The following is a 27,128-nucleotide window of genomic DNA, read 5'->3' on the forward strand; positions in this document are numbered from 1 at the left end:
ACTTCCTTTTGTTTCTTAAACCTGCTGCCTATTAATTTCATTTGGTGACCCCTAGTTCTTGTGTTATGAGAAGGAGTAAATAACACTTCCTTATTTACTTTCTCCACACCAGTCATGATTTTATAGACCTCTCTCATATCCCCCCCGAAGTCATCTCTTTTCCAAGCCGAAAAGTCCCAATCTTATTACTCGCTCCTCATATGGGAGCTGTTCCATTCCCCTAATCGTTTTTTTGTCCTTTTCTGAACCTTTTCCAATTCCAATATATCTTTTTTTGAGATGGGGCAACCACATCTGCACGCAGTATTCAAGATGTGGGTGTACCATGGATTTATATAGAAACAATATGATATTTTCTGTCTTCTTATCTATCCCTTTCTTAATGATTCCCAGTATTGTTTGCTTTTTTGACTGCTGCTGCACATTGAGTGGATGTTTTCAGAGAACTATCCACAACTATCCACAATGATTTCAAGATCTTTCTTGAGTGGTAACAGCTAATTTAGACCCCATCATTTTACATGTATAGTTGGGATTATGTTTTCCAATGTGCATTACTTTGCATTTATCAACATTGAATTTCATCTGCCATTTTGTTGCTCAGTCACCCAGTTTTGAGAGTCTTTTGTGTAACTTTTTACAGTCTGCCTGGGACTTAACTATCTTGAGTAGTTTTGTATCATCCGCAAATTTTACTACCTCACTGTTTACCTCTTATTCCAGATAATTTATGACGATGTTGAATAGGACTGGGCCCAGTACAGATCTCTGGGGGACACCACTATTTACCACTCTCCATTTTGAAAACTTGACCATTTATTCCTACCCTTTGTTTCCTATTTTTTAACCAATTACCAATCCATGAGAGGACCTTCCCTCTTATCCCATGACAGCTTACTTTGCTTAAGAGCCTTTGGTGAGGGACCTTGTAAAAGGCTTTCTGAAAATCTAAATACACTATATCCATTGGATTCCCTTTGTCTACATGCTTGTCAACCCCCTCAAAGAATTCTAGTAGATTGGTGAGGCATGATTTTCCTTTACAAAAACCATGTTGACTCTTCCCCCAACAAATTATGTTCATCTACGTGTCTGACAATTTTGTTCTTTACTATAGTTTCAACCAGTTTGCCTGGTACTGAAGTCAGACTCACCCCCTATAATTGCCGGGGTTACCGCTGGAGCCCTTTTAAAAAATTGGCGTCATATTAGCTATCCTCCAGTCATTTGCTACAGAAGCTGATTTAAATGATAGGTTACAGCAATGGTTCTCAAACTTTTGTACTGGTGACCCCTTTCACATAGCAAGCCTCTGTGTGACCCCCCCTTTTAACTTAAGAACACTTCTTTACATATTTAACCCCATTATAAATGCTGGAGGCAAAGTGAGGTTTGGGGTGGAGGCTGACAGCTCGTGACCCACCATGTAATAACCTTGTGACCCCCTAAGGGGTCCTGACCCCCAGTTTGAGAACCCCTGGGTTACAGACTACAGTTAGTAGTCCTGCAATTTCACATTTGAGTTCCTTCAGAACTTTTGGGTGAATACCATCTGGTCCTGGTGACTTCTTATTGTTTAGTTTATCAATTTGTTACAAAACCTCCTCTGACACCTCAGTCTGAGACAGTTCCTCAGATTTGTCATCTAAAAAGAATGGCACAGGTTTGGGAATCACCCTTCTCATCCTCAATCGTGACGACCAATGCAAAGAATTCATTTAGTTTCTCCGCAATGGGCTTATCGTACTTGAGTGCTTCTTTAGCATCTCGATCATCCAGTGGCCCCACTGTTTGTTTAGCAGGCTTCCTGCTTCTGATGTAGTTAACAAAATTTGCTATTACTTTTTGAGTCTTTGGCTAGCTATTCTTCAGATTCTTTTTTGGCCTTCCTAATTATATTTTTACACTTCATTTGCCAGAATTTATGCTCCTTTCTATTTTCCTCACTAAGATTTAACTTCCACTTTTTAAAGGATGCCTTTTTGCCTCTCACTGCTTCTCTGACTTTGTTGTTTAGCCACAGTGGCTCTTTTTTGGTTCTCTTCCTATGTTGTTTAATTTGGGGTATACATTTAAGTTGAGCCTCTATTATGGTGTCTTTAAAAAGTTTCCATGCAGATTGCAGGGATTTTACTTTTGGTGCTGTACCTTTTAATTTCTGTTTAGTTAACTGCCCCATTTTTATGTAGTTTCCCTTTCTGAAATTAAATGCTACAGTGTTGAGTCGCCATGGTGATTTCCCTGCTACGGGGATGTTAAATTTAATTATATTATGGTCACTATTACTAAGAGCTATATTCACCTCTTGGACCTGATCCTGTGCTCCGCTTAGGACTAAATCAAGAATTGCCTCTCCTCTGGTGGGTTCCAGGACTAGCTGCTCCAAGAGGCAGTCATTTAAGGTGTCAAGAAACTTTGTTTCTGCATCCCGTCCTGAGGTGACCTGTACCCAGTCAATATGGGGATAGTTGAAATCCCCCATTATTATTGAGTTTTTTATGTTAATAGCCTCTTCATCTCCCTGAGCATTTCACAGTCACTAACACCATCCTGGTCAGGTGGTCGGTAATATATTCCTACTGCTATATCCTTATTATTCAAGCACGGAATTACTTACTATCCATATTTCCCCTTCCTTCCAGTTCTCACTGGGACCCATTTCCCTTGCACCATTTCCCATATCATTGCAAAGCCTTCTTTGTACATTAAGCTGTGAATGTAGCATTTGAACATCTGAAACTTCGGTATAGAATCAAGTGAAGATTTCTCACTGCAAATCCAGTTTGACCACTTTGTTTCTTCTGCAGATTCATGGCTGTCAACTCCTGGAGACTGTCCATAAACACAGCTGTGGGGGGCTGCCCCCTGTGCGTAGTGCACTGGAAAAGTAAGGAGATTCACTAATACTACTGCTTGGCTATTATGCTCTTGTAACAGCTGGAGTTAGTGCCAAAATATCTTCTCTCTCTAGCTATAGCAATTAGAGATATGTCTAACAAGAGCCCTGTGCAGTCTGAAAGGCAGGAGTGAAATGCTGGGCTGACCACCCTGAAGGCTCAAATACTCTGTTTATGTACAGGATAAGTACAACATAGACAGCTGCAGTACAAGCTTCCTTCACACACTGAACTGCCACTTATCTACGGTGACCAGATGTCCCAATTTTATAGGGACAGTCCTGATTTTTAGGTCTTTTTCTTATATAGACTCCTATTACCCCCCAACCCCATCCCGCTTTTTCACATTTGCTGTCTGGTCACCCTACACATTGTGAAAAGGCATGGCTGCACATAGAGAAGGAAGGCCAGGATAAGAGAAGAATGGAAGACATGTTGTGATCAGTGCAATCTCACTGTTGAACTTGAGGCATTTCCTACGGAAGATGGGAGTTTACTCTCCCTGGCCTCTCTGCTGAGACTGCCGACGAGGGACCAGTTGTGACTGGCTTAGGGATGGCTTTGTAAGTCTTTCTGTCTCCCACCCCTGCACTTTTCCCCTTACCTAATGCAATTTGTATGGAAGTTGCAATGGAAGAAGTTCCATTGTATCAGTTGACCCCCTGGAACATAGATTGAAGATTCAGATGTAGGGTGATTTGATTGGTTGAATATTACTAGAAATGGGCTCCCTTGGAGGAGGAAATTAGAGCACTGATTTTCAAGGTGCAGATCGTGGAGCTGCTAAGATGGCAGCTAAGTGAGTAGGAGCAGTGATAAACTAACGTATTGGATACTGTAGTTTGATCCTACTTCCTATCAGGGAGGTAAACAAACAGTACTTTAATGGCACACTCAAGGCCATTCACCTTCCTCCATGAGCAAATTTCACTTGTTAGCACTTCAGCTCTCACCATGCGTATTTTGTTCTGATTGTTATATACACTGCCCTCTTTCACTTTCCATTATGCTTGATCCCCAGGATCCTGGCTGTATGCCATGGAGTCATGTATAAGCAGCTCTCTGCCTGGATGCTGCATGGACTGCTCCTGGACCAACATGATGAGTTCTTTGTTAAACAAGGCCCATCTTCTGGGAATGTCCCTGCCCAGCCTGAAGAAGAGGATGATGACCTGGGAATTGGGGGACTAACAGGAAAACAGCTGCGAGAGCTGCAGGACCTGGTGAGATTGCAGGTCAAAGCATGGCATTCTCAGCGCATTAGAGAATGTAGGCAGAAATCTGTCTTTTTCTGCTTCAGTGAAAGAGCCATGGTAGGATGACAAATCAATGAGATACTGTAATATGCAGCTACAAACTAGGCAAAAAGGACTGGTGAGGTCATAGAGATGGGGGATATGGAATATTTTAAGCATTATGCCACACGTGTCAAACAAGAAAAGAAGCAGGAAAGTAAGAAAAGGAGAAAAGTTTAGCATGGATAAATGACTAAGTCCATGAGGTTCAGACTAAGCAGATATCCTTCAGAAAAGGGAGATTCAATTCTAGTGAAGCCATTAGAAAGGATCAAATTACAGCAAGTGAGGAGGTGGGTGAGGTAATATCTTTTATTGGACCAACTTCAGGCTATACAGAGTTCTTTAGGTCTGGGAAAGGTACTTAGCTGTGACACTTTAGCACCTTTCTTAGACCTGAAGAAGGGCTCTGTATAAGCTCGAAAGCTTGTCTCACCAACAGAAGTTGGTCCAGTAAAAGTTATAACTTCACCCACCTTGTGTCTCTAATATCCTGGGACAAACACTGCATCACCTTGATCCATTGGTCTGTCAGCCCTTATATAGATTGCGCTGATCACAACACGTCTTCCGTTCTTCTCTTATCCTGGACTTCCTTCTCTCTGTGCGGCCATGCCTTTTCATAATAAAATCTTCCCATCTCTTTGGAGGTCGTTTGAGTGGTTGTTTCAGTTCCCGTGGGTGCCACTTGGCGACAGCTGCAGTCCATCAGTTGCCAGTGAGCCTCGCTATATACCCGGCCCATCACATTTTACTGTACCTGCTTTCAACAACAACGTCCTGCACTCCAGTCTGCTGTCTGATCACTTCATTGGGGACTTGGTCGCAGGTTGAAATCCCCAAAATTCTTTCCATCACCCTCTCCACAATAGACAGTTGTTGCTCCTCTATCTTTGTCAGTACCCAGGTTTCGTTGCTGTACAACATTGCCAGCAGTACTGTTGAGTTGAAGAGGTCAGAACATGTTGCCTTATTGATTTTTCCTTGGAGGACATCCTTGATAGAATTGAATGTGTGCCAACCAGTTTTCTTTCTTCGCGAGAGTTTGCCTTCCTGATTATGGCGCATGTTAATTTCTTGGCCCACATAAACATATAACTCATCTTCTATTTGTTCTCCCTTGATGACTATTCGGGCTTTTGGCAAGGGATCAGACTGCATACATTTCATTTTAGAAGGGTCCTTTTGTGTTGAGTTCTCGCAGCATTTTCTGTAGTTTGATGGTGTTTTCAGCAATTAACACGATATTGTCCGCGAATTTGAGGTGGTTTAACTGCTCTCCATTGATGCTAATTTCACCCTTCCAATTCATCTGCTTCATTACCATTTTGAGGTAGGCTGTGACGAATTTCGGTGAAATCGTGTCTCCTTGCTTCACACCTCTTTTGACTGGGATGCGAACAGGAGTGTTGAATAGCATTATATCCACGGTGCAGTAAGAGTTTGCTTCCTTTAGTAGTTTAAGTCGATGCCCTGCTCTGAAAGAGTTTTCAGCACTGCATTGATCTCTATGTTGTTGAACGCTTTTTCATAATTGTTGAAGGCAATGCATAAAGGGAATTTATATTCCCTTGAGCACTCCAATAGCTGGTTTATAGTGAAGATATGGTCTATTGTGCTCAAATTCCTTTGAAAACCTGCCTGCTCTGTTGGCTGCTATTCGTCCAGATTCTGAGAGAGTTGGTTTGTTGTTATTTTGGTGAGCAGCTTGTAGACATGTGAGAGCAGACATATTAGAATCATAGAAGATTAGGGTTGGAAGAGACCTCAAGAGGTCATCTAGTCCAACCCCCTGCTCAAAGCAGGACCAATGCCAACTAAATCATCCCAGCCAGGGCTTTGTCAAGCCGGGCCTTAAAAACCTCTAAGGAAGGAGATTCCACCACCTCCCTAGGTAACCCATTCCAGTGCTTCACGACCCTTCTAGTGAAATAGTGTTTCCTATTATCCAACCTAGACCTCCCCCACTGCAACTTGAGACCGTTGCTCCTTGTTCTGTTATCTGCCATCACTGAGAACAGCCTAGCTCCATCCTCTTTGGAACCCCCCTTCAAGTAGTTGAAGGCTGCTAACAAATCCACCCTCACTCTTCTCTTCTGCAGACTAAACAAGCCCAGTTTCTCAGCCTCTCCTCATAAGTCATGTGCCCCAGCCCCCTGATCATTTTTGTTGCTCTCTGCTGGACTGTCTCCAGTTTATCCACGTCCTTTCTGTAGTGTGGGGCCCCAAACTGGACGCAATACTCCAGATGTGGCCTCACCAGTGCCGAATAGAGGGGAATAGTCAAGAGGGGAATAATCACTTCCCTCGATCTGCTGGCAATGCTCCTACTAATGCAGTCCAATATGCCGTTAGCCTTCTTGGTAACAAGGGCACACTGCTGACTCATATCCAGCTTCTCATCCACTGTAATCCCCAGGTCCTTTTCTGCAGAACTGCTGCTTAGCCAGTCGGTCCCCAGCCTGTAGCGGTGCACGAGATTCTTCCGTCCTAAGTGCAGGACACTGCACTTGTCCTTGTTGAATCTCATCAGATTTTTTTTTGGCCCAATCCTCCAATTTGTTTAGGTCACTCTGGACCCATCCTCCAGTGTATCTACCTCTCCCCCCCCCCCCCCCCCCCCCGCAGCTTAGTGTCATCTGCGAACTTGCTGAGGGTGCAATCCACCCCATCATCCAGATCATTAATAAAGATATTGAACAAAACTGGCCCCAGGACCAATCCCAGGGGCACTCCGCTTGATACCAGCTGCCAACTAGACATCAAGTTGTTGATCACTACCCATTGAGCCTGACAATCTAGCCAGCATTCTATCCACCTTATAGTCCATTCATCCAATCCATACTTTAACTTGCTGTCAAGAATAGTGTCGGAGACCATATCAAAAGCTTTGCTAAAGTCAAGATATATCACGTTCAATGCTTTTCCTGTATCCACAGAGCCAGTTATCTCATCATAGAAGGCAATCAGGTTGGTCAGGCATGACTTGCCCTGGGTGAATCCATGTTGACTGTTCCTGATCACCTTCCTCTCCTCCAAGTGCTTCAAAATAGTTTCCTTGAGGACCTGCTCCATGATTTTTCCGGGGACCGAGGTGAGGCTGACCGGTCTGTAGTTCCCCAGGTTCTCCTTCTTCCCTTTTTTAAAGATGGACGCTATATTTGCCTTTTTCCAATTGTCCGGGACCTCCCCCGATCACCATAAGTTTTCAAAGATAATGGCCAATGGCTCTGCAATCACATCAGCCAATTCCCTCAGCACCCTCAGATGCATATTGGATGATAGTTCTTCAGATCTTTGCGATCACCTTTCTTGTACAGCAAAATGATGTTGGACTTTTTCCAGCAAGAGGGTATTTTTGCATTTCCAAGCAAGGGTTTACCAGATGTCTTGGCCTCTAGCTCTTATTTTGGTTCTAAGTCGGTCTTTTCCTGAAGCTTTTCCTTCCTTCATTTGATAAACTGTATGCCAAACTTTGCTGATTAGGACTGGGAGTATGCACTCATTGGTCTCTTGAAGTGTTGGTAGCATGACATTTATTTGAGATGCGAACAGTTCGGTGTAGAAATCTTTGCAGACCGTTTCCATCCCTGTCCGTCAATTACTGCTTTTCTGTCCTTGTTCTTCAGCACCATTATTGTCAACCTGTTCAGCGTCAGTTCCTATTTGCATTTTTTAAGGCTTCTGCAATCCTTAGCCGTCTTTAAGAGCCTTTCATTTCAGTACTTCTCAAAGTCCTCCTTTAGTCTTATCAGCTTGCAGAGCAGGGAGTACTTAAGTTTGTTGCCATCATTTCGCTTCATATTCCTCCGCCTCTCTAACAAGTTCCTTGTTTCCTCTGAGATTCTTCCCTTTGCTCTTTTTGGTCTTTCTTTCTAGGCTAATTTCATGCATTGCCTCATCTTATCAGCAAAGTTTTTGTAGTCCTCATTGCAGTTATCTATGAGGCTCCAGTCTTCTTTGGAAATATTTGCTTTCGGGATTGCTTCGTCGAATATTTTCGGCTGCAGTCTCTGATTTGCCATCTGTAGCGCTTTCTTCTCCACCTTTTTTGTTGGCGTTGAGCCTCGCTCTGAGCAAGTGACGGTCACTACTGGTGTTGAATGATGGTACTACTGAAATGTCTTGTACGATGCGCCACTGATCAATCAGAATATAGTCAATCTCGTTCTTATTCTTCGCATTGGGTGCGATCCATGTCCACCTCTTCTTAGCCTTCTTAAACCAGGTGTTATCAATGAACATTTCTTTAGTCTCCGCCAGAGTTGCCAGGCGCTCTCCTCATGGATTCCATTCACTGATGTCATACCTTCCAATGAATTTTTCGCCTTCTTTCCTCCTTCCGACCGTGGCGTTGAAGTCTCCCTTCACAATCGTATATATGGATTTTTGAGCGAGGGTTTCCTCAAGCTCCTGATAGAATTTTTCCACATCATCTTCACTTGTGCACAACACTGAATACAGCAAGTAAAGTGTACTATTATGCAGCCTCGCACAGTATGGCTGTTTGTCCTTCTCTAGCAGTTAGACCAGCAAGGTTTGAGTGTGGTACTGAATTCAAAGTAATGAACTTGGTCCTTTAGCTCAAACAGTAGAGGCCTCTGTCTTAAGATCCAGCATTCCCAGATTCCATTCAGATGGCCTGATTGGTGCATTGTTACCAAAGTATGGGGATTGCTTAGAGGCAGTAGCAGACTTAAAGTTCTAGTTGATCCAGCCACTAGTGGGAGACCAAACCACACTTAAGTCCATCTGTCTGTGTGAAAGCTACGCTAAGAGGGATTTTTAAGGGCAGATAGTCAAAGACAAAAATTATTTCAGTATATTCTACAGGAAGTCTGAGAGAATTGGTAAATCTGCACAATCTCGAGGCGGTGAAAGGGCTGTTAAGGAGAATAAAGACATTGCAGAGGAGCCTAATGATATCTTTTCCTCAGTCTTCACCATAGAGGACATTGGAGATTCCTGCCTGAGGGCTACTTTTTTCCAGATAATAAAGATGAGGCACCCTCAGATTGAGGTATCAGCAGAGGAGGGAGGTACTAGAATGAACTGATAGATGAAGACTGCTCAGTCCTGCTGACTTGTTCTTAATTTAAGAGTGCTGGAGGGACTTGAGAACAGAGTGGCTGAACTGTTAACAAAAATATGCAAATACTTCCTGAAATCAGCTATTAAATTGGAGAACTAGAGACTAACAATTCAGCTCTTTAAAAATGGTACTGAGGTGATCCTTGGATTATGAACCAATGAACCTTACTCATCAGTACCAAGACAACTGGTTGAAATACTGATTAGAGAGTTATGAAATATCTAGATTAACAGAAGGACAAAGTAGCACTGCTGTTAAGGAAAATCATGCATTTCTACTTTACAGAATTTCTGAATATGTTAACAGAATACTGGATAAAATAGAACCAGTTAATATAGCACTATATTTTCAAAAAGCCTTTCATATGCAGCTATCAAGGAAACAAATTACTCAAGGGGTGAGAGGCTGCTGGCATAGATTAGAAACAGGCAAAAACACCACTGGGATCAGTTAGACTTACCTGTATCTGAATAATATAGGGTGGGTTTGTCTTTTTTCCACTATACTTACATTGGTTTTCCTCTCGTTTTTTTGTCCCATGCACCTTTCTTTCTGTCTGTTCCCCCAATCCCTCTTTCTGCCTGGCCTTGTGTTTTCTACTGCTTCCACATTCATCTCCTTGGGGGTTGTGATAGCGGCTGATTGAGGAGGAGAACATGTTAGCACCATCTCTGAAACAGTTTTCTCTGCGAGTGGAAATGTTACCATCGTACATCCCTGTCCGGGTTGCTGAGAAAATCCTCTTTGTGGGAGAATCAGTACAGATGTTTGAGAATCAAAATGTGAACCTGACCAGAAAAGGTAGGAAACACCTGCCCCGTTGGTTTGTTTACTTGGCTTCTTGCCAGAACTTGGCTGCCCCATGATCTTTGTTCATTTTGATTAACTGCAGAGTACTTTCCAAAGAGTTGTATCATACATCTCTCAATACTATGATCTTTGGTTTGTCTGGATTCAGCTGAGAAGAGTTTTAAATAGTTGGTCCAACTCCAGTGCAAGAACCAGCATTTTCTTTGGACTTACAAGCCATGCTTTGAAGCCATGGAGGTTTGTACTCCCTCCCATTTAGCTCTTAAAGTTGTGGTTATCACAGCAGCCAAGAGTGTGTATTCAGGTATTTCTGGCTGACCCACCCTTCAGTGTTTCATAGAGAAAAGCTTGTCTATATCCACACCAAAGATCCTGCCAAAAGGATGCCCAAATTCCATCTCATCCAGTTCTCTAGTCTTCTCCTCTTCCCATCCCCAAATCTCACAACTTTCCAGCAGAAGGGACATGGCACAAGTTGGATATAAAGAGGCTTAGACTAACTATCCGTATCCAATCTTGTTAGTGATATAAATTCTGTTCTAATGCCTTAGGTGTAGAAACCTGTTCTATCAGACGAGGCAAGCTCTCAGAGCTGATGCAATGAATGCTTTCCTCTCGGAGACCTGCCACAGAGCTCCATTCACATTTTCACTCAGCCCTGCTCTCTCAGCTTTGGAGTCACGCACAGATACCAGTACAGGGACAGCAGTGGTCATGTGTCCATCCCCCACCCCGGACAAATGACTTCATAGCTATTAGGACTATATGCAAAAGTTTGTCAGACAATTGTTGGGGAGGCAATAGTTAGTGCAACTTAGCCCTTAAACTTTGTAGCACAGTTGACTTTGTGGATGCAGTAAAATCTGTGCACTATCAAAATCAACAGCTCCTTTGCTGGCAAACTTCCTGAATTCCTCCTCCCCCCGCCCCCTCACTTCAGTCTCCCTTAATATTTCCTCTTCACCAGAAATGGACCCCCACCAAGCATCCTTCTTGAGAGCCTCCCACCTTGGGTTCAGAGGTCTTTACGTGGCAATCCCACTGGGAGTGTACACTGCCACACCCCTTCACGGTATCTCCCTTGCTTATGCCCCTCTGTTCCAGCTGAACTATTCCTCAGCCAGTGAGTCAGCTGACACACACACTGGTTTGCCAGCACAAGAGTGTTTGCCACTAGCAGGGACAGTAATAGGTGGCGTGGAGCTGGTAGCTGAGGGGTGGTGAGGAGTGCAGCTACCACCTCTCCCTCAACTCCATCCAGCAGTCCATCCATGGATCACCAGCTGGTATTCCTGCTCTGATTATCCACCTGCTGTTCGTCAGAGTGAATACTAGCTGGTGAACCATCAGTGTCTTGCCAGCTGAGGTGTGGCGCAGCTGAAGCAGGGGGGGTTATTATTGGTGGGGCAGAGCACGTGAGAGAGCATGGGTGGGGGAGAAGGGGTGGTAGGATCAGAGTCCATTCCTGAGTAAGGAAGATTCTGTGGGGGGCCATTCCCAAAGAGGGCATGGTGTGGAGGAACAGAATGGGACTTGCAGCCAGCAAACTAAGGAGGTTTGCCAGCTGAGGCAGTTGTCACTGCTGAGCCGGCCAAGATGAGCCTGCATCTGTTTTTTTTTTTTTTTGGGGGGGGGGTAGGGGGGGGGCAGGCAATGTAGACACAAAGGCAAACCTTAGACCAGGTGAGGGTGACTAGTGAGGATGCACTCGATTGTTGGTGCTTTATTCAGTGTTCTTGTGTAGACAAGGCCAAAGACCGTAAGAGAGAGGGGTTTGGTTTTTAGTTTAGTTGGTCAAAAAATCTGATCTGAGTCCTGGATTGGGATGGAACTAGCAGGAAACGTCATTGCTTGCAGCGTGACAGATGCTGTGCTATTGTGACAAGCAGCTCTGTAGGCTGTCTGGAAATGTTCCATTTACCAGATGGCCTAGAGCTTTAGGTAAGTAGTATTTGTTGCCCAATGAGTAAGCGACTTTGGGCATGAAGGGCTGGCACAATGTTCCTAGGCAATCCACACATACAACTTTCCTGGGCAAAGGCTGCTGAACAGTCTGTTAATAGCATACCTGGAAAGTGTCTTGCTTTTTCATGCTGTTTTACTTGAGTCCAGATGCTCTTCTCTTTTCTGGATAGGCTCCATCTTGAAGAACCAGGAAGACACTTTTGCTGCAGAGCTACACCGCCTCAAGCAGCAGCCACTCTTTAGTCTGGTGGACTTTGAGGCTGTGGTTGACTGGATTCGGAGCACGGTTGCTGAGGTAATCCCAACATGGGGGATCCTGGGTCCACAACTCCTACCAGGGGCTTAAACACCTTGGAACCCTATGCCTCTCCGTTTGCAGCTTAGAAACACCACATGGACCAAGTCTTTTGGGAGGGAATGTGCTTGAGGGAATCCTGACTAGACCCCCAAGGATAGCTAGGGACAGAAGCATGAGCCTCTGGAGAGCTCCTTGGTTCTAGAAGACAGGGTGTGTCAGAACCTGCAGAGCGAGTGAGCTTCTGGGGAAGGTGGGACACGCTAGAGCTCATGAGGTGAACAGGTATGGAAGGAGCAGGCAGTGGAGCTGGAGACTTTACAGGGCTCCTGAGCTCCATGTTGTGTCAATGTTTAGTGACACAAGGAAATTAATGGACAACTATCGCTTATTTGCTGTGGGAGGAAAAAAAGGAGTTAATGTGTCCACAGACTTCAAAGGTTTTTGACTTCTAAAACTGTACTGAGAGGATAATGCTGGAGGATACGTTTGTTTATTGAATGTACATTATGATAGTGTACTTGTACATTTATTTACAAGATTATATGAAAAGTGAGTATTTGAACATTTACCTACCCTCCTTTATTTTTTCATTTCCATACTTTTAAATACTTAGTTAAAATATACATATCAAGGAGAGTTACAGTCCAAAACACCCTAAGAAGCAACTTTAATGAAGTTTTGTCTGTTAATTATAAAACTTGTCAATAGAGCTCATATCAATGACCTCAAAGGAATAATGCTCGTCCTGCCCATTTACCCAAGCCATCCCCTGAGGGAAGTGAATTGGAATCAAGCAGTTCCTAGAAGGAGGGATGGAGTTGGTTTGGTAACAGAGTTTGATTTCATTACAATTTGTTATAATAACTATCTGTATTTGACTGATATTTAAGAAATCCTGGTTGCAGTTTGCTGCCAAAAGTAATCATGCTGCTGTGAGTTAGAGGGTTCATTAATTAGTAACATGGGCTGCCAGCAAACGGATGCTCCCTCTTCCTATTCTGCCCTAGTATTGGATGGATTCAGTTATATGTAGACTTTTTTTTTAAACTATGCTCATTATCGTGGTATTCTGAGTGTGGTAGCCAACGGGCTCAGTTAAGAACACTGAGTTTGGAGTGCTGGGTTCTGCTGAGCATGTTCTGGTTTCTCCTTAGCACCTATGGAAACTGATGGTAGAAGAATCAGATTTACTAGGACAACTAAAGGTAACCTAACTCTTTCTCTGAAAAAGCTGAAATTGAGAGATTTTTTAAATGAGTTCTTTCCCATCCAATGTCAGCACTCATTTTCTGTGTTTGCCTCCATTGGACAAAGCTGTTTTTGCCTCCTATATTCTAAAAATGGGAGCACATGGCATGATCTTTCAGGGTCTATGATAGAATCAGAGAAACGTAGGGCTGGGAGGGAGCTCAAAGTCATCAAGCCCAGTCCCCTGCACTGAGGCAGGACCGAGTAAACCTAGATCATTCCTGACATATTTGTCTAACCCAGGAGTTCTCAAACTTCATTGCACCGTGATCCCCTTCTGACAACAAAAATTACTACATGACCCCAGGAGTGGGGGACTGAAGTCTGAGCCTCCCATCCAAGCCCCACGGCCCTTGCTGGAGGTCCAAAGCTGTAACTCAAGGGCTTCAGGTTGGGGGGGCGGGGCTGTAACCTGAGCCCACCACCCAGAGCTGAAGCCCTTGGGCTTCAGCTTTGGCCACGAGCGGTGGGGCTCAGGCTTTGGCTTTAGTCCTGGGCCACAGAAGTCTAATGCCAGCCCTGATGATCCCATTAAAACAGGGTCGCGACCCACTCTGGAGTCCCGACCCACTCTGGAGTCCCAACCCACACTTTGAGAATTGCTGATAACCTATTCTTAAAAATCTCCATTGATGGGAATTCCACAACTTCCTTTTGAAGCCTGTTCCAGAATTTAACTACCGTTATGGTTAGAAGGATTTTCCTAATATTTAACCTAAATCTTCCTTGCTTCAGATTAAGGCCATTACTTCTTGTCCTACCTTCAATGGACATGAAGAACAATTGATCACCATCCTCTTTATAAACAGCCCCTCATGTATTTGAAGACTACACCTCCCACCACACCAAATCTTCTTTTCTCAAGACTAAACTTGCCCAGTTTTTTTAACCTTTTTAACCTTTCCTCACATCATGGACCGTGAAATCTGGTCTTTTGTGTGCTTTTACCCTATACTATACAGATTTCATGGGGGAAACCAGCATTTCTCAAATTGGGGGTCGTCCTGACCCAAAAGGGAGTTGTAGGGGAGTCACAAGATTTTAGGGGGGGTTGCGGTATTGCCATCCTTACTTCTGCACTGCCTTCAGAGCTGGGCGGCCAGAGAGTGGCAGCTGTTGGCTGGGTGCCCAGCTCTGAATGCAGTGCCTTTGCCAGCAGGCAATACTATACCATGGCATCCTTACTTCTATGCTGCTGCTGGTGACGGCTCCGCTTTCAGAGCTGGGCAGATGGACAGTGGCGGCTGCTGACTGATGGCCCAGCTCTGCAGGCAGCAGCACAGAACTAAGGGTGGCAATCCCATACCATGCCACCCTCCTGTGGTGCTGCTGCTGGCAGTGGCTCTGCCTTCAGAACTGGGCTCTGGCCAGCAGCAGAACAGAAGTAAGGGTAGCAGTACAGCAAACCTCTTCTCCACCCCCCACCCCACCCTCCACACAATAACCTTGCAAACTCTCCCCCCCCCCCCCTTTCTGGGGTAAGGAACCCTACAATTAGAATACTGTGAAATTTCAGATTTAAATAGCTGAAATAATGAAATTTATGATTTTTTAAATCCTATGACTGTGAAATTGACCAAAATGGATTGTGAATTTGGTAGGGCTCTACTCATAGATCAGGTTTTCTAAACCTTTGATCATTTTTGTTGCTGTATTCTGGCCTCTCCAATTTTTCCACATCTTTCCTAAAGTGTGGCTCCCAGAATTGGACACTGTGCTCCAGGTGAGGCCTCACCAGGGCTGAGAAGAGCAGGACAATTATCTCCCATGTTCCACATACGACACTCCCATTAATACACCCCCGAAAATCAGCCTTTCACACAACTGCATCACGTTGTTGATTCATATTCAGTTTGTGATCCACTATAACCCCAGATTCTTTTTAGCAATACTACCACCTAGCCAGTTATTCTCCATTTCATAGTTGTGCATTTGATTTTTCCTTCCTAAGTGCAGTACTATGCACTTGTCTTTATTGAATTTCATTTTGTTAATTTTAGACTAATTCTCTAATTTGTCATTGTTTTGGATTCTAATCCTGTCCTCCAAAGTGTCTGCACTCCCTCCCAGGTTGGTGTCATCAGCAACTTCTATAACCATACTCTCCACTCCATTATCCAAGTCATTAATGAAAATTGGAAGAGTTCCAGAACCAGGACTGAACCCTGTGGAACCCCAATAAATATGTCCTTCCAGTTTGACAGCAAGCCATTGATAACTACTTTGAGTATGATATTTCAACCAGTTGTGCACTCACCTTATAGTCATTTTATCTAGACCACATTTCCATACGAGTCATTCTCTAGGATTCACCCAAGTGTGTGTGTGTGTGTGTGTTGCAATCTGCATCTTGGAGAGACACCACAGACCTTTGGGACATAAGACGGATTCTTCCCAAAACCAGAAATCCTGCTCTGGAGATTCAGGTTGTACAGCTGCTCTTTAAAATGGTACAAACTGCAGTAATGAAAGCAGATACTATAAATCAGGAAAGGTAGGTAAGTGGGGGTTTTATAATTTCTGTTCAGTTCTTTAGAGTTTTGACTTTAAATATTTTTCTTCACAGATTATTAAGGATTTTTATCTGTTGGGGAGAGGAGAATTGTTCCAGGCCTTCATAGACACTGCACAGCACATGTTAAAAACCCCACCCACAGCTGTAACGGAACATGGTGAGTAATCATTATTCAGTTGCCAAGACCTGCTCACTCTGCCCACTGTGGTAAGAGGACACCAGCCTGTGTGAGACTCATTCAATTGTGTTCTGGTGCTTGTGCTCAAGTGTGAGACTCGAGCAATCACCAAGGATGAACCTGTATTTTCCCACTGCAGCATGCAGCTGTCTTAACATTGCTCTGGATAGTCTCCATGACATCAGAGCTGAGTAGATGTAGGTGGAGTGTGCTGTAGAGAACAATCCTACACTGTCCAAGGAGTAAGATCAACTAAACGGGATCTAAAAGGGCTTTTCCTTCTCTTTTATATTGGTCATTTACCAAACAATTGCCTAGTAATTTGGTAAATTACTTTGCAAACACAGGCAGGTCATATCTTTGGATGAGTGCACTGGGAGAGAGAAGCTGCCATCTTGGCATATAGAAGCACCCCTTTTACTTCTTAGAGATGAGGACATGCAGGTTGCTGAACTAGAATGTAGAATGTCATACAGACTGGCCATCCCTTCATGACTCTGTCAAGTATCCCATGTGGTAGGGCAGGTCAGTGTTCCAAAGCTGAGGCAGGAAATCATTGAGAGGGATGGGAACTAGTTGCAATTTAGAACATTGCCTTTGAGTCCCAGCATGAGCTACTAAGGACTGAGTAGAATTCTCAGCCTCTGGCCCCCTAGCAACTCTATGGTTGGGGTCAGTTGTACCTTGATGCTCTCTTTGACATTCATGCTCTTTCCCTATCAGATGTCAATGTTGCGTTCCAGCAGTCTGCTCACAAGGTGTTGCTAGATGATGATAACCTCCTTCCTTTGCTCCACCTTACCATTGAGTATCATGGAAAGGAGCATAAAGGTATTGACTTGGGCCTGCTTGCTAAGGGTGGGGATAGTGATGCTGGCCTGCTTCAGTCTCTCTCTTCATACTGCAGACTTTTAGGATTAAGAAATCTTAACTCTGTGTGCTCCCTCTCCTCTTTTGCCTTCATGACTCAGAAGTTTCTCCCCCCTCTCCCACACCACATTGTACCTTTGGATGCCCTGCCGCTGCTGCCTCTCCTCATTCAGTCCTCCCTCCTTGTTTCTTACCAGGTATGTCTCCCCCCACTAAGAATCTATACATGGGTTATAGTTCAGCAACTCTATTTTTTTCCAGATGCTTCTCAGGCTCGTGAAGGACCTTCCCGGGAGTTATCTCCCCGTGAAGCCCCCACATCTGGTTGGGCAGCTCTGGGGCTCTCTTATAAAGTGCAGTGGCCATTGCACATCCTCTTCACTCCTGCTGTCTTGGAGAAGTGAGTACCTGATTCTTGTCTGTTCATGTAGGCAGCCCACCTTGTAGCCATCAGCCATGCAGTGATTCTCTATCCTTCACACTGAATGAAGGAAAAAAGCTTCATTGCCTTTGTCTGCTTTCCAAATTATTCAGCATAACTTACTTACATTATGGCCACTTGTTGCTGATGTCATGGTGAGTGCGGTAAGGTACTGCTAGATTTACTTCTCCCTCAACAATCTGTCCATCTACAGCTCTACTCCTTCCTCCTCATGGAGAAACTCCTGCAGAGCACTAACAGAAAACCCCTGTAGCCTGATAGGTGTATCAATTGGTTGATAAGGGTTCGGTCTCCTGAGTGGCTACAGCATCAGGAAGGTTATTCCCAGTATCATTAGAATGTGAGACCTGAGGAGCACATAAGAAACTATTGCAATTTATCACATCTCTATTACAAATCCACTAAGCAGCTAAATAGTCTCACAAACACAGAAATACAACAGCAGATTAAGTGAAGTGTTTAACCCTGTAACTGGCATCAGATCTCCGGCTGGGGAACCCTGGAGTGTCAGTCATGATCTCCTCCTCCTCACCAGTGGGTCTCGTTGTGGCATCTCCCAAGGCACACAGGCTGAGATACAGCTTTTATAATGTGTAACGCTGATACCCACTTGGGTTCATACATATTTATGAAGGTTTCATCTATATTTTATCTGTTTCCATACCCCACTAAATTTGGGGTGCCCCATTTTCCATAGGTTAACTTTTTAGTTCCTTTTATACCCATTAACATTTACATTACTCAATCACTATCACAACTTGTGGTTAGCACTTTACTGACCCCCTATGTCTGCAAACATCCCCCAGATACTCTAACCGGCTTTAACTGGTACATGGGAATATATATATTTCCTAGATATCAGCAGTTAACACTGCTGTTCCTGTGACGGTTTCATCTTGTGACAGGGTGACTCAGGGGTAAGGCTGCATTTTAGTCACTGGTATTTTTAGTAAAAGTCACGGACAGTAAACAAAAATTCACATTCCCTTGACCTGTCCATGACTTTTTTACTAAAAATACCAGTGAATAAAACTTGAGGTGCGGGGGAGCCTTCCCAGGGGCCCCATTGGTGCTGGGAGGAGGGTGTGGGGCAGTGGCACGTGGCCTGGGACCCCCAAAGGTGCTGGAGGGGAGTGGTTGGCGGGGATGGCAGGCTCCCTACCTAGCTCCATGCCTCTCCCCCTCTCCCCAGCAGCAGAGTTTGGGTGTGGGAGGGGGCAGGGGACGGGTTGAGGTGGGCTCTGGGTGGCGCTTACCTGGGGGGTTCCCCAGAGGCAGCGACATCCCCCTCACTCAGCTGCTAGGCGGAGGCACTGCCCTTGCAGCTCCCATTGGCTGCGGTTCCCAGACAATGGGAGCTGTGAAGCCAGCGCCAAGCCTCTGCCTAGCAGCTGAGTGAGGGGGATGTTGCTGCTTCCAGGGAGCCCCCTCAAGTAAGCACTGCCCAGAGCCCACTTCACCTCGTCCTGTGCCCCAACCCCCTGCCCCCTCCCACACCCAAACTCTGCTGCAGGGGGGTGGGGGGAGCAGTGGCCTGAGACTGCTCCAGCAGGGACCGATGCATCTAGTGCAGGGGCTGCCCTTGAGCCAGGCGCACTGGCCCCTGCAGAGGTCACAGAGGTCATGGAAAGTCACAGAATCCATGACTAATGTGACAAACCTGCAGCCTTACTCATCAGTTAGCTACTCATGTCAGTCTATTTCTAAGCCTGAGGACTTGTTTGACTAAGATAAATATCTTGCAGGCTTGAGGCCAGTAGGCTCTGGGTTACAACATTAAAAAATACTTACATTTCACCTCTGTATCCTCAATATACCTGATATTTTTTTTATTCTTGGTTACACCCTGAGTTCAATGCCATTAAGGACAAAAAACATTTCTATTTACAGGGCTGGGCCATGCCCCCACCTGTTCTGCATGTTGCTGTTCTGCTCTCCTCCTCCTTTATGTCTCGTGTCCATGTTCCAACCGTTGTCTGGTGTGGGATTTGGGCTCCAAGGAAGCCTTTCTTTTTCTTGAGAGGTTGATTTGTCTTGGCTGCAGATACAACGTTGTATTCAAATACTTGCTGAGTGTGCGGCGGGTCCAGGCTGAGCTGCAGCACTGCTGGGCTCTCCAGATGCAGCGCAAGCACCTGAAGTCCAACAGAACTGATGCCATCAAGTGGCGTCTGAGGGATCACATGGCCTTCCTTGTGGATAATCTTCAGTACTATCTGCAGGTGGGGGTGCAGAAGAGGATGTGGTGTGCCATTTAGGCAGATAAACAGGAAGAGGGAAATGGAGGGGAGGCACTGAGCAGGCGTCTAAATCCTCTACAGCAAGACTCAGATTATGCCACACAGTATCTTTTCCTGGGGAGTTTGCCTGCAGGTTGTAGGGGAGAAGGGTGGATAGGGTGGGGAGAACAAGGACTGAAAAGCACAAAGCAAGAGCTATTAATTGCTGGACTGGTGCCAGAGCAGAACTGCTGAGCTGAGGGACCAGGGACTATCTTAAAGTTTGTGGTCTCGTGAGCCAGCAGAGCAATAAGAGAATGCTATGCAGGAATTCCAGCTTTCCAGGGATACCTAGTGTTCATAGGTAGCCCAGGTGGTGTTTGATACTATCCTGCCTTTCTCTCCTTCAAATTCAGCTGCATCCTGAGTTTAGTGGTTGCTGTTTTGAGCATTGTTAGAAACAATGCTGTAAACCAGTAGTTTTCAACCTGTGGTCCATGAACCTCTGGGGGGTCTGCAGAAGATTGTCTTTACCACAAAATAGTGATTTTCAACCTGTCTGTGGAACTGTTGGTCCACAGACTGTTTAAAGATTTCCCAAAGGGTCTGCACCTCCATTTGAAATTTTTAAGGGGTCTGCAAAGGATAAAAGTTTGAAAACCACTGCTCTAAACATCTGAGCTTGAAACTGCAGTTTTTAAAGGGTAAAAATTTAACTTCTGGTTGCCAGGATTTTGTGAGGCTATTGGCTGTTAAAATCACACTGGCACTGTGAAATGAAAGTGGAAGCATGAGGGGTGAACAAGACAGTGATAGAAGAAAACTGATTCAGAGGTGCAAAAAGCTTAGTTTTTTGTTGACTATTAACTATATAAAAAGTGTCACAAACCTTAAAAGAAAATGACTATTAAACTGTCCCCTCAAGTGATAGTTAAACTGAAAAAATATTTAACTTCCCCAACCTTGTAGCTGATATTTTCTCCAATTAGCTTAATTGGGCAGTCTCGGTGCCTCGTGCATGTGGACCCAGGGACTGCTAATGACAACAGTATGGGACTCAGGTTGGCTTCCAGAATTTGGGTGAGCGCTACAAAGGGGCAAATTTACTTTTTTTTGTGTGAAACTCTTGAAATGTTACATAATTAACTAAAAGATTGAAAAAATAAATTGCTTTAGAATCCAATATTCATGGTTTGCCAGTAGGAAAAAAGTGGGTGAGAATTTAATTAAATATTTAACAGAATTTGAAAGGTGAGAGAACTTTAAACTAGTTTTTAGACATTTTGGGGCAGGGGGGATAAGGGGGAGGGCAGAAAATGGCCCATTTTTGAGAAGCTCTACCAGTAAATAACAGATCCTAGATTAAGGTTCAGACAAAAGTGTTCAGACTTGTCTGGGGTAGGGCACTCCTGAGATTTTTCTAGCTCTTGCTTCAGGCAGGTTGAGGAGGCTAGTGGAGATGGAATTGCTCCCAGCAGGTAAGGAAGAGTGGTACTAATGAGATTTCTGTACCTGCCTATCAGGTGGATGTGCTGGAGTCTCAGTTCTCACAGCTTCTGCTGCAGATAAACTCCACTCGGGATTTTGAGAGCATCCGGTTGGCTCATGATCACTTCTTAAGTAACCTGTTGGCTCAATCCTTCATCCTGCTCAAACCTGTAAGTAGATTTTGCTCTCTGGTTCTTTTCCACAAGATACCCCAGGGGTTTTATATTCCATTGTGAATAGATATGATATACCAATAACATTTCCCATATTCTTATAGATAAGGTCAGAAGGGACCACTGTGATCATCTGTGACTTCCTGTATAACTAATTCCTGTTTGAACTGAAGCATCTTTTAGAAAAACATCCAATTTTGATTTAAAAATTTCCAATGATGGAGAATCCACCACAATCCTTGATATGTTGTTCTAGTGGTCAATGATCCTCACTGTTAAGTTACCTTATTTCTAGTCTGAATTATCTAGCTTCAGCTACCTGCAACTGGATCTTGTTATACCTTTGTCTGCTAGATTGAAGAGGCCATTATCAAAGTTTTTTTCTCCTGTATACACCTCTACCCCGATATAATGCTGTCCTTGGGAGCCAAAAAAATCTTACTATGTTATAGGTGAAACCATGTTATATCGAACTTGCTTTGATCCGCCAGAGTGCGCCCCCCCCCAGCACTGCTTTACCGCATTATATCCGAATTCGTGTTATATCGGGCCGCGTTATATCAGGGTAGAGGTGTACTTATAGACTAATCAAGTCTCCCCATAACCGTCTGTTTGAGGAGCTAAATAGATTGAGCTCCTTCAGTCTTTCACTATAAGGCATATTTTTCAATCCTTTAACCTTTTTTTAACGGCTCATCTCTGCACCGTCTCCACTTGGTCGATCTCCTTGAATTGTAGACACCAGAACTGGGCACAGTATTCCAGCAGCAGCTGCACCAGTGCCAAACACAGGGGTAACAACTTCTCTACGCCTACTCAATATTCCCTTGTTGATTCATTCAATGATTGTATTAGCTGTTTTGGCCCCAGTGTAGCACAGAGAGCTCATGTTCAGCTGCTTATCCAACATGCTCCCCAAATCTTTTTCAGAATCACAGCTTCCCAGGGTAGAGTCTCCCATGGTGTAAGTAGGGCCTATGTTCTTTGTTCCTAGATGTCTACATTTGCATTTCACCATATTGAAATGCTTATTATTTGCTTGCATCCAGCTTACCAAGATGTTCAGATCACTCTATCAGTGATCTGTCCTCTTCCTTATTTACCACTCCCCCAGTCTTTATCATCTACAAACTTTCAGTTTTTCTTTTAGGATGGTCACTTATAAAAATTGTTAAACACGGTAGAGCTAAGAAATGATTCCTGCAGAGCTCCACTGGAAACACATCTGCTCGGTTATTATTCCCTGTTCAGTTACATTCTGAGACCTTGCAGTTAGCCAGTTTTTAATCCAAATGTTGTGTAGTACCAAGTCAGATGCCTTACAGAAGTAAAAGGTAACAGTGTTGATATAATATACTTAAATCAACCAAACCTGTTATCTCAAAAAACATACCAAATTAGTTTGACAGGATCTGTTTCCCATGAACCCATGTTTATTGGCACTAATTATATTACTCTCCTTTAATTATTTTTATTAAAGGAGTTCCATAACAATCATTCCATTATTTTGACCAGGATCAATATCAAGTCATCCCATTTACTCTTTATAAATATTGGCACATTTACTTTCTTCCTGTCCCCTGGAACCACACCAGTATTCCAAGACTTACTGAAAATCAAAATTAATGGTCCAGAGAGCTCCTCAGCCCTCTTAACTTGCAATTATGTGTTTTTTAATCTGGACCTATTTATTTAAAAATGACTTAAAGCAGATACTAATATACTCCTGAGTTATTGTTAGAATGGAAAATATTTCATCACCATATGATATGATTACATCTGGCTTTTTCTCAAATATGGAATAGAAATATCTATATTGAACACTTCTGCATTTTCTTCAGTGACAGTTCTACCATTTCCATCTAGTAATGGAGCAAAAGACGATTTAGGATTTTTTGTCCTTCCTAATATACTTTTAGGTTCCTTTATTGTTCTAAGTGATGTCTACATTTGCATTTAGTGATTTAACTAAGTGATTGGGCAAGAAAATGGCAAATGAAATTTAATGTGGATAAATGTAAAGTAATGCACATTGGGAAAAAATAACCCCAACTATACATACAATATTGGGGTTATAGTTCTGGGCGCCGCATTTTAAAAAAGATGTGGAGAAACTGGAAAGGGTCCAAAGAAGAGCAACAAGAATGATTAAAGGTCTTGAGAACATGACCTATGAAGGAAGGCTGAAAGAATTGGGTTTGTTTAGTTTGGAAAAGAGAAGACTGAGAGGGGACATGATAGCAGTTTTCAGGTATATAAAAGGGTGTCATAAGGAGGAGGGAGAGAACTTGTTCACCTTAGCCTCTAAGGATAGAACCAGAAACAATGGGTTTAAACTGCAGCAAGGGAGGTCTAGATTGGACATTAGGAAAAAGTTCCTAACTGTCAGGGTGGTTAAACACTGGAACAAATTGCCTAGGGAGGTTGTGGAATCTCCGTCTCTGGAGATATTTAAGAGTAGGTTAGATAAATGTCTATTAGGGATGGTCTAGGCAGTATTTGGTCCTGCCATGCGGGCAGGGGACTGGACTCGATGACCTCTCGAGGTCCCTTCCAGTCCTATAATCTATGAATCTATGATGGGGGCTAATTTAGCTACAACAAGTCAGGAAAAAGATCTTGGAGTCATCGTGGATAGTTCTCTGAAGATGTCCGCGCAGTGTGCAGAGGCAGTCAAAAAAGCAAACACGATGTTAGGGATCATTAAAAAGGGGATAGATAATAAGACTGAGAATATATTATTGCCCTTATATAAATCGATGGTACGCCCACATCTTGAATACTGCGTACAGATGTACTGGCACTAGAAAAGGGCAATTAAAATGATTAGGGGTTTGGAACGGATCCCATATGAGGAGAGATTAAAGAGGCTAGGATTCTTCAGCTTGGAAAAGAGGAGACTAAGGGGGGTTATGATAGAGGTATATAAAATCATGAGTAATGTGGAGAAAGTGGATAAGGAAAAGTTATTTATTTATTCCCATAATACAAGAACTAGGGGTCACCAAATGAAATTAATAGGCAGCAGGTTTAAAACTTATACAAGGAAGTTCTTCTTCACACAGCGCACAGTCAACTTGTGGAACTCCTTACCTGAGGAGGTTGTGAAGGCTAGGATTATAACAGCATTTAAAAGAGAACTGGATAAATTCATGGAGGTTAAGTCCATTAATGGCTATTAGCCAGGATGGGTAAGGAATGGTGTCCCTAGCCTCTGTTTGTCAGAGGATGGAGATGGATGGCAGGAGAGAGATCACTTGATCATTGCCTGTTGGTCCACTCCCTCTGGGGCACCCTGCATTGGCCACTGTCAGTAGACAGGATACTGGGCTAGATGGACCTTTGGTCTGACCCGGTACGGCTGTTCTTATGTCCTTAACTCTGCTGGCCATATATTTGTTCTTGTGTTCTTTTGCTTCCCTTACCAATTTTCTACAACTCCTAGCTTCTACTTTATATTCATTTCTATCAACTTCCCTTTTTCCATTTGTAATTTTTTTATCACTGCTTTCACTTCCCCTCCAAGCCATGCTTTTTGGTGGTCGTTGTTTTTGGTTTTTTTAATCACTGGAGTCTTTCTTTCCTCAATTGTGGGTTTTGGGGCATCTGGTAAAATGTTCTTATAGTTCAACTTATTCCCCCTTTTTTGTGCAAATTCTCTCAGCTGATATGTCTTATAATTGTATCCAGGTTTGGGAAACTAGCTCTCTTAAAGTGCCAAGTTATATATTAGTGGTTTGGACTTCACATTTATTATGTGCAAATTGTATGAGCAAGTCGTTGTCATTTGCACTTATGCAACCACTAAATTTTATCAATTCCTCTATCTGTCAACATGAGGTTTAATATAGAATTCTCCTGTGTTGGATGCATCATTGCATGAGAGAGAAAATTGTCATCTATAATTTTTAGGAATTTCAAGGCCATTTTAATACTGGTAGCATGAAACTTCCATCATCCTGCTAAGATTGAAGTCCTCCAGGGTAATGCAGCTAGGGTCATCCTGCTCCTTAATCTAATGTGGTGGTCTGCATCATATACCGACTAATACCACATCTTACGTTTTATCTGTAAGCATTCAATATCATTTGCTTCAGTTGTCAGTGACTTGGAAACAGGTGTTTCCATTTTTGACAGTGTACCCTCTCCCCTACACTGTACTTCCTGAAGTGATTTTAACATTCCCATCATGCAAGTCTACTTGGTTTCAGTAATACCACATAGGTCTAATTTATGCTCATAAATGAACAATTCCAATTCCTCTTATTACCTGGGCTGCTAGCATGGGTGTATAGGAAATTAAACAATCTCTTCTCTTCATATCTGTAGTGCTTTGAATAACTTTGTTCTCAACATCTTGATTTTATACAAAATGAGTGCTCAGTTGTCCAATCAAATTATCTACCAGCCAGTCAAATCCCACCTCCAGTTCACGGCTTCAGTGTTTGTTTACCTAATGTCTGTCTGTCTAAACTTAACAGTCCAGCTGCTCACACCTAGTGACCTTAAACAGTAGAATGGGTCATTAAAATATTTGTCCATTCCTACAAGCAATGGACAGTGCAAGTACACTTTCTAGCACCTTGTATAGTCCAGTTTTAAACCTTTACAATGATAGGACCCCCATTACTTCCTTTCAGAGAGTATAAAAACATATCCCAGATGTGATCACCCCAAAGCCTCAGATAGGTGCCAGTTTCCCTTACTACTTAGGACCTATTGCTTCCTTGTATGTAGCCCAAAATTGCAATAGCCTGTTTTGCTGCCATGTTATATTTCACACACTCCTATTATGGTATTCTAGGTTTCTCCCTGGCTTTTAGTATCTGGGTTTGATTGTATTTCTGTAGAGGTATTAGCTGCTTTTCCCCCACAGCAGTTAAGGCCAGATGGGACCTTAGATCATCTACCCTAACCTCTGACATATATTGGAGACCACAAAATTTCACCCAGTTACCCTTCATTGAGCCTGATAACTTATTTGAATAAAACAAGTTTTCCAGAAAAGCACCAGGCTGGATCTAAAGACAGCAAGAGAATGACAATCATTGTTTAAAAAAAATTATGCTTTCTTCCTAAGCTGAATTCTACAAAACTGGGTGACGGGGCAACAGAATGGCAGATGAAATTCAGTGTTGATAAATGCAAAGTAACACACATTGGAAAACATAATCCCAACTATACATATAAAAAGGAGTCTAAATTAGCTGTTACCACTCCAAAAAAAAAAAAAAAAAAAATCTTGGGGTCATTGTGGATAGTTCTCTGAAAACATCCACTCAATGTGCAGCAGCGGTCAAAAAAGCGAACAATACTGGGAATCATTAAGAACGGGATAGATAGTAAGACAGAAAATATATTGCCTCTATATAAATCCATGGTTCGCCCACATCTTGAATACTGCGTGCAGATGTGGTCACCCCATCTCAAAAAAGATATATTGGAATTGGAAAAGGTTCAGAAAAGGGCAACAAAAATAATTAGGGGAATGGAACAGCTTCCATATGAGGATAGAGTAGTAAGATTGAGACTTTTCGGCTTGGAAAAGAGACGACTAAGGGGGCATAGAATAGAGATCTATACAATCATGACTGGTGTGGAGAATGTAAATAAGGAAGTGTTATTCATTCCTTCTCAT

General features: G+C 43.4%; 1 protein-coding gene across 3 annotated transcripts in view; it reads left to right on the forward strand.

Moving 5' to 3' along the window:
- TUBGCP4 (tubulin gamma complex associated protein 4) overlaps nt 1-27,128 on the forward strand; it is a 38,607-nt gene that overhangs the window by 7,027 nt on the left and 4,452 nt on the right. For 2 of the 3 annotated variants that reach the window (XR_008446380.1, XM_054040994.1), the window contains exons 6-15: nt 2,808-2,887; nt 3,919-4,120; nt 9,920-10,085; nt 12,230-12,354; nt 13,512-13,562; nt 16,172-16,277; nt 17,022-17,129; nt 17,430-17,568; nt 19,655-19,832; nt 21,353-21,487. Coding sequence is in view for 2 of the 3 variants with exons in the window: in XM_054040994.1 (XP_053896969.1) it covers nt 2,808-2,887; nt 3,919-4,120; nt 9,920-10,085; nt 12,230-12,354; nt 13,512-13,562; nt 16,172-16,277; nt 17,022-17,129; nt 17,430-17,568; nt 19,655-19,832; nt 21,353-21,487 (1,290 nt within the window). In the remaining variant the exon portion in view is untranslated. The remainder of the gene's footprint in view (nt 1-2,807; nt 2,888-3,918; nt 4,121-9,919; nt 10,086-12,229; nt 12,355-13,511; nt 13,563-16,171; nt 16,278-17,021; nt 17,130-17,429; nt 17,569-19,654; nt 19,833-21,352; nt 21,488-27,128) is intronic. The other variant, XM_054040995.1, reaches the window with a different exon arrangement.

This window comes from Malaclemys terrapin, chromosome 10 (assembly GCF_027887155.1).
Source record: "Malaclemys terrapin pileata isolate rMalTer1 chromosome 10, rMalTer1.hap1, whole genome shotgun sequence".
NCBI lineage: Eukaryota > Metazoa > Chordata > Testudines > Emydidae > Malaclemys > Malaclemys terrapin.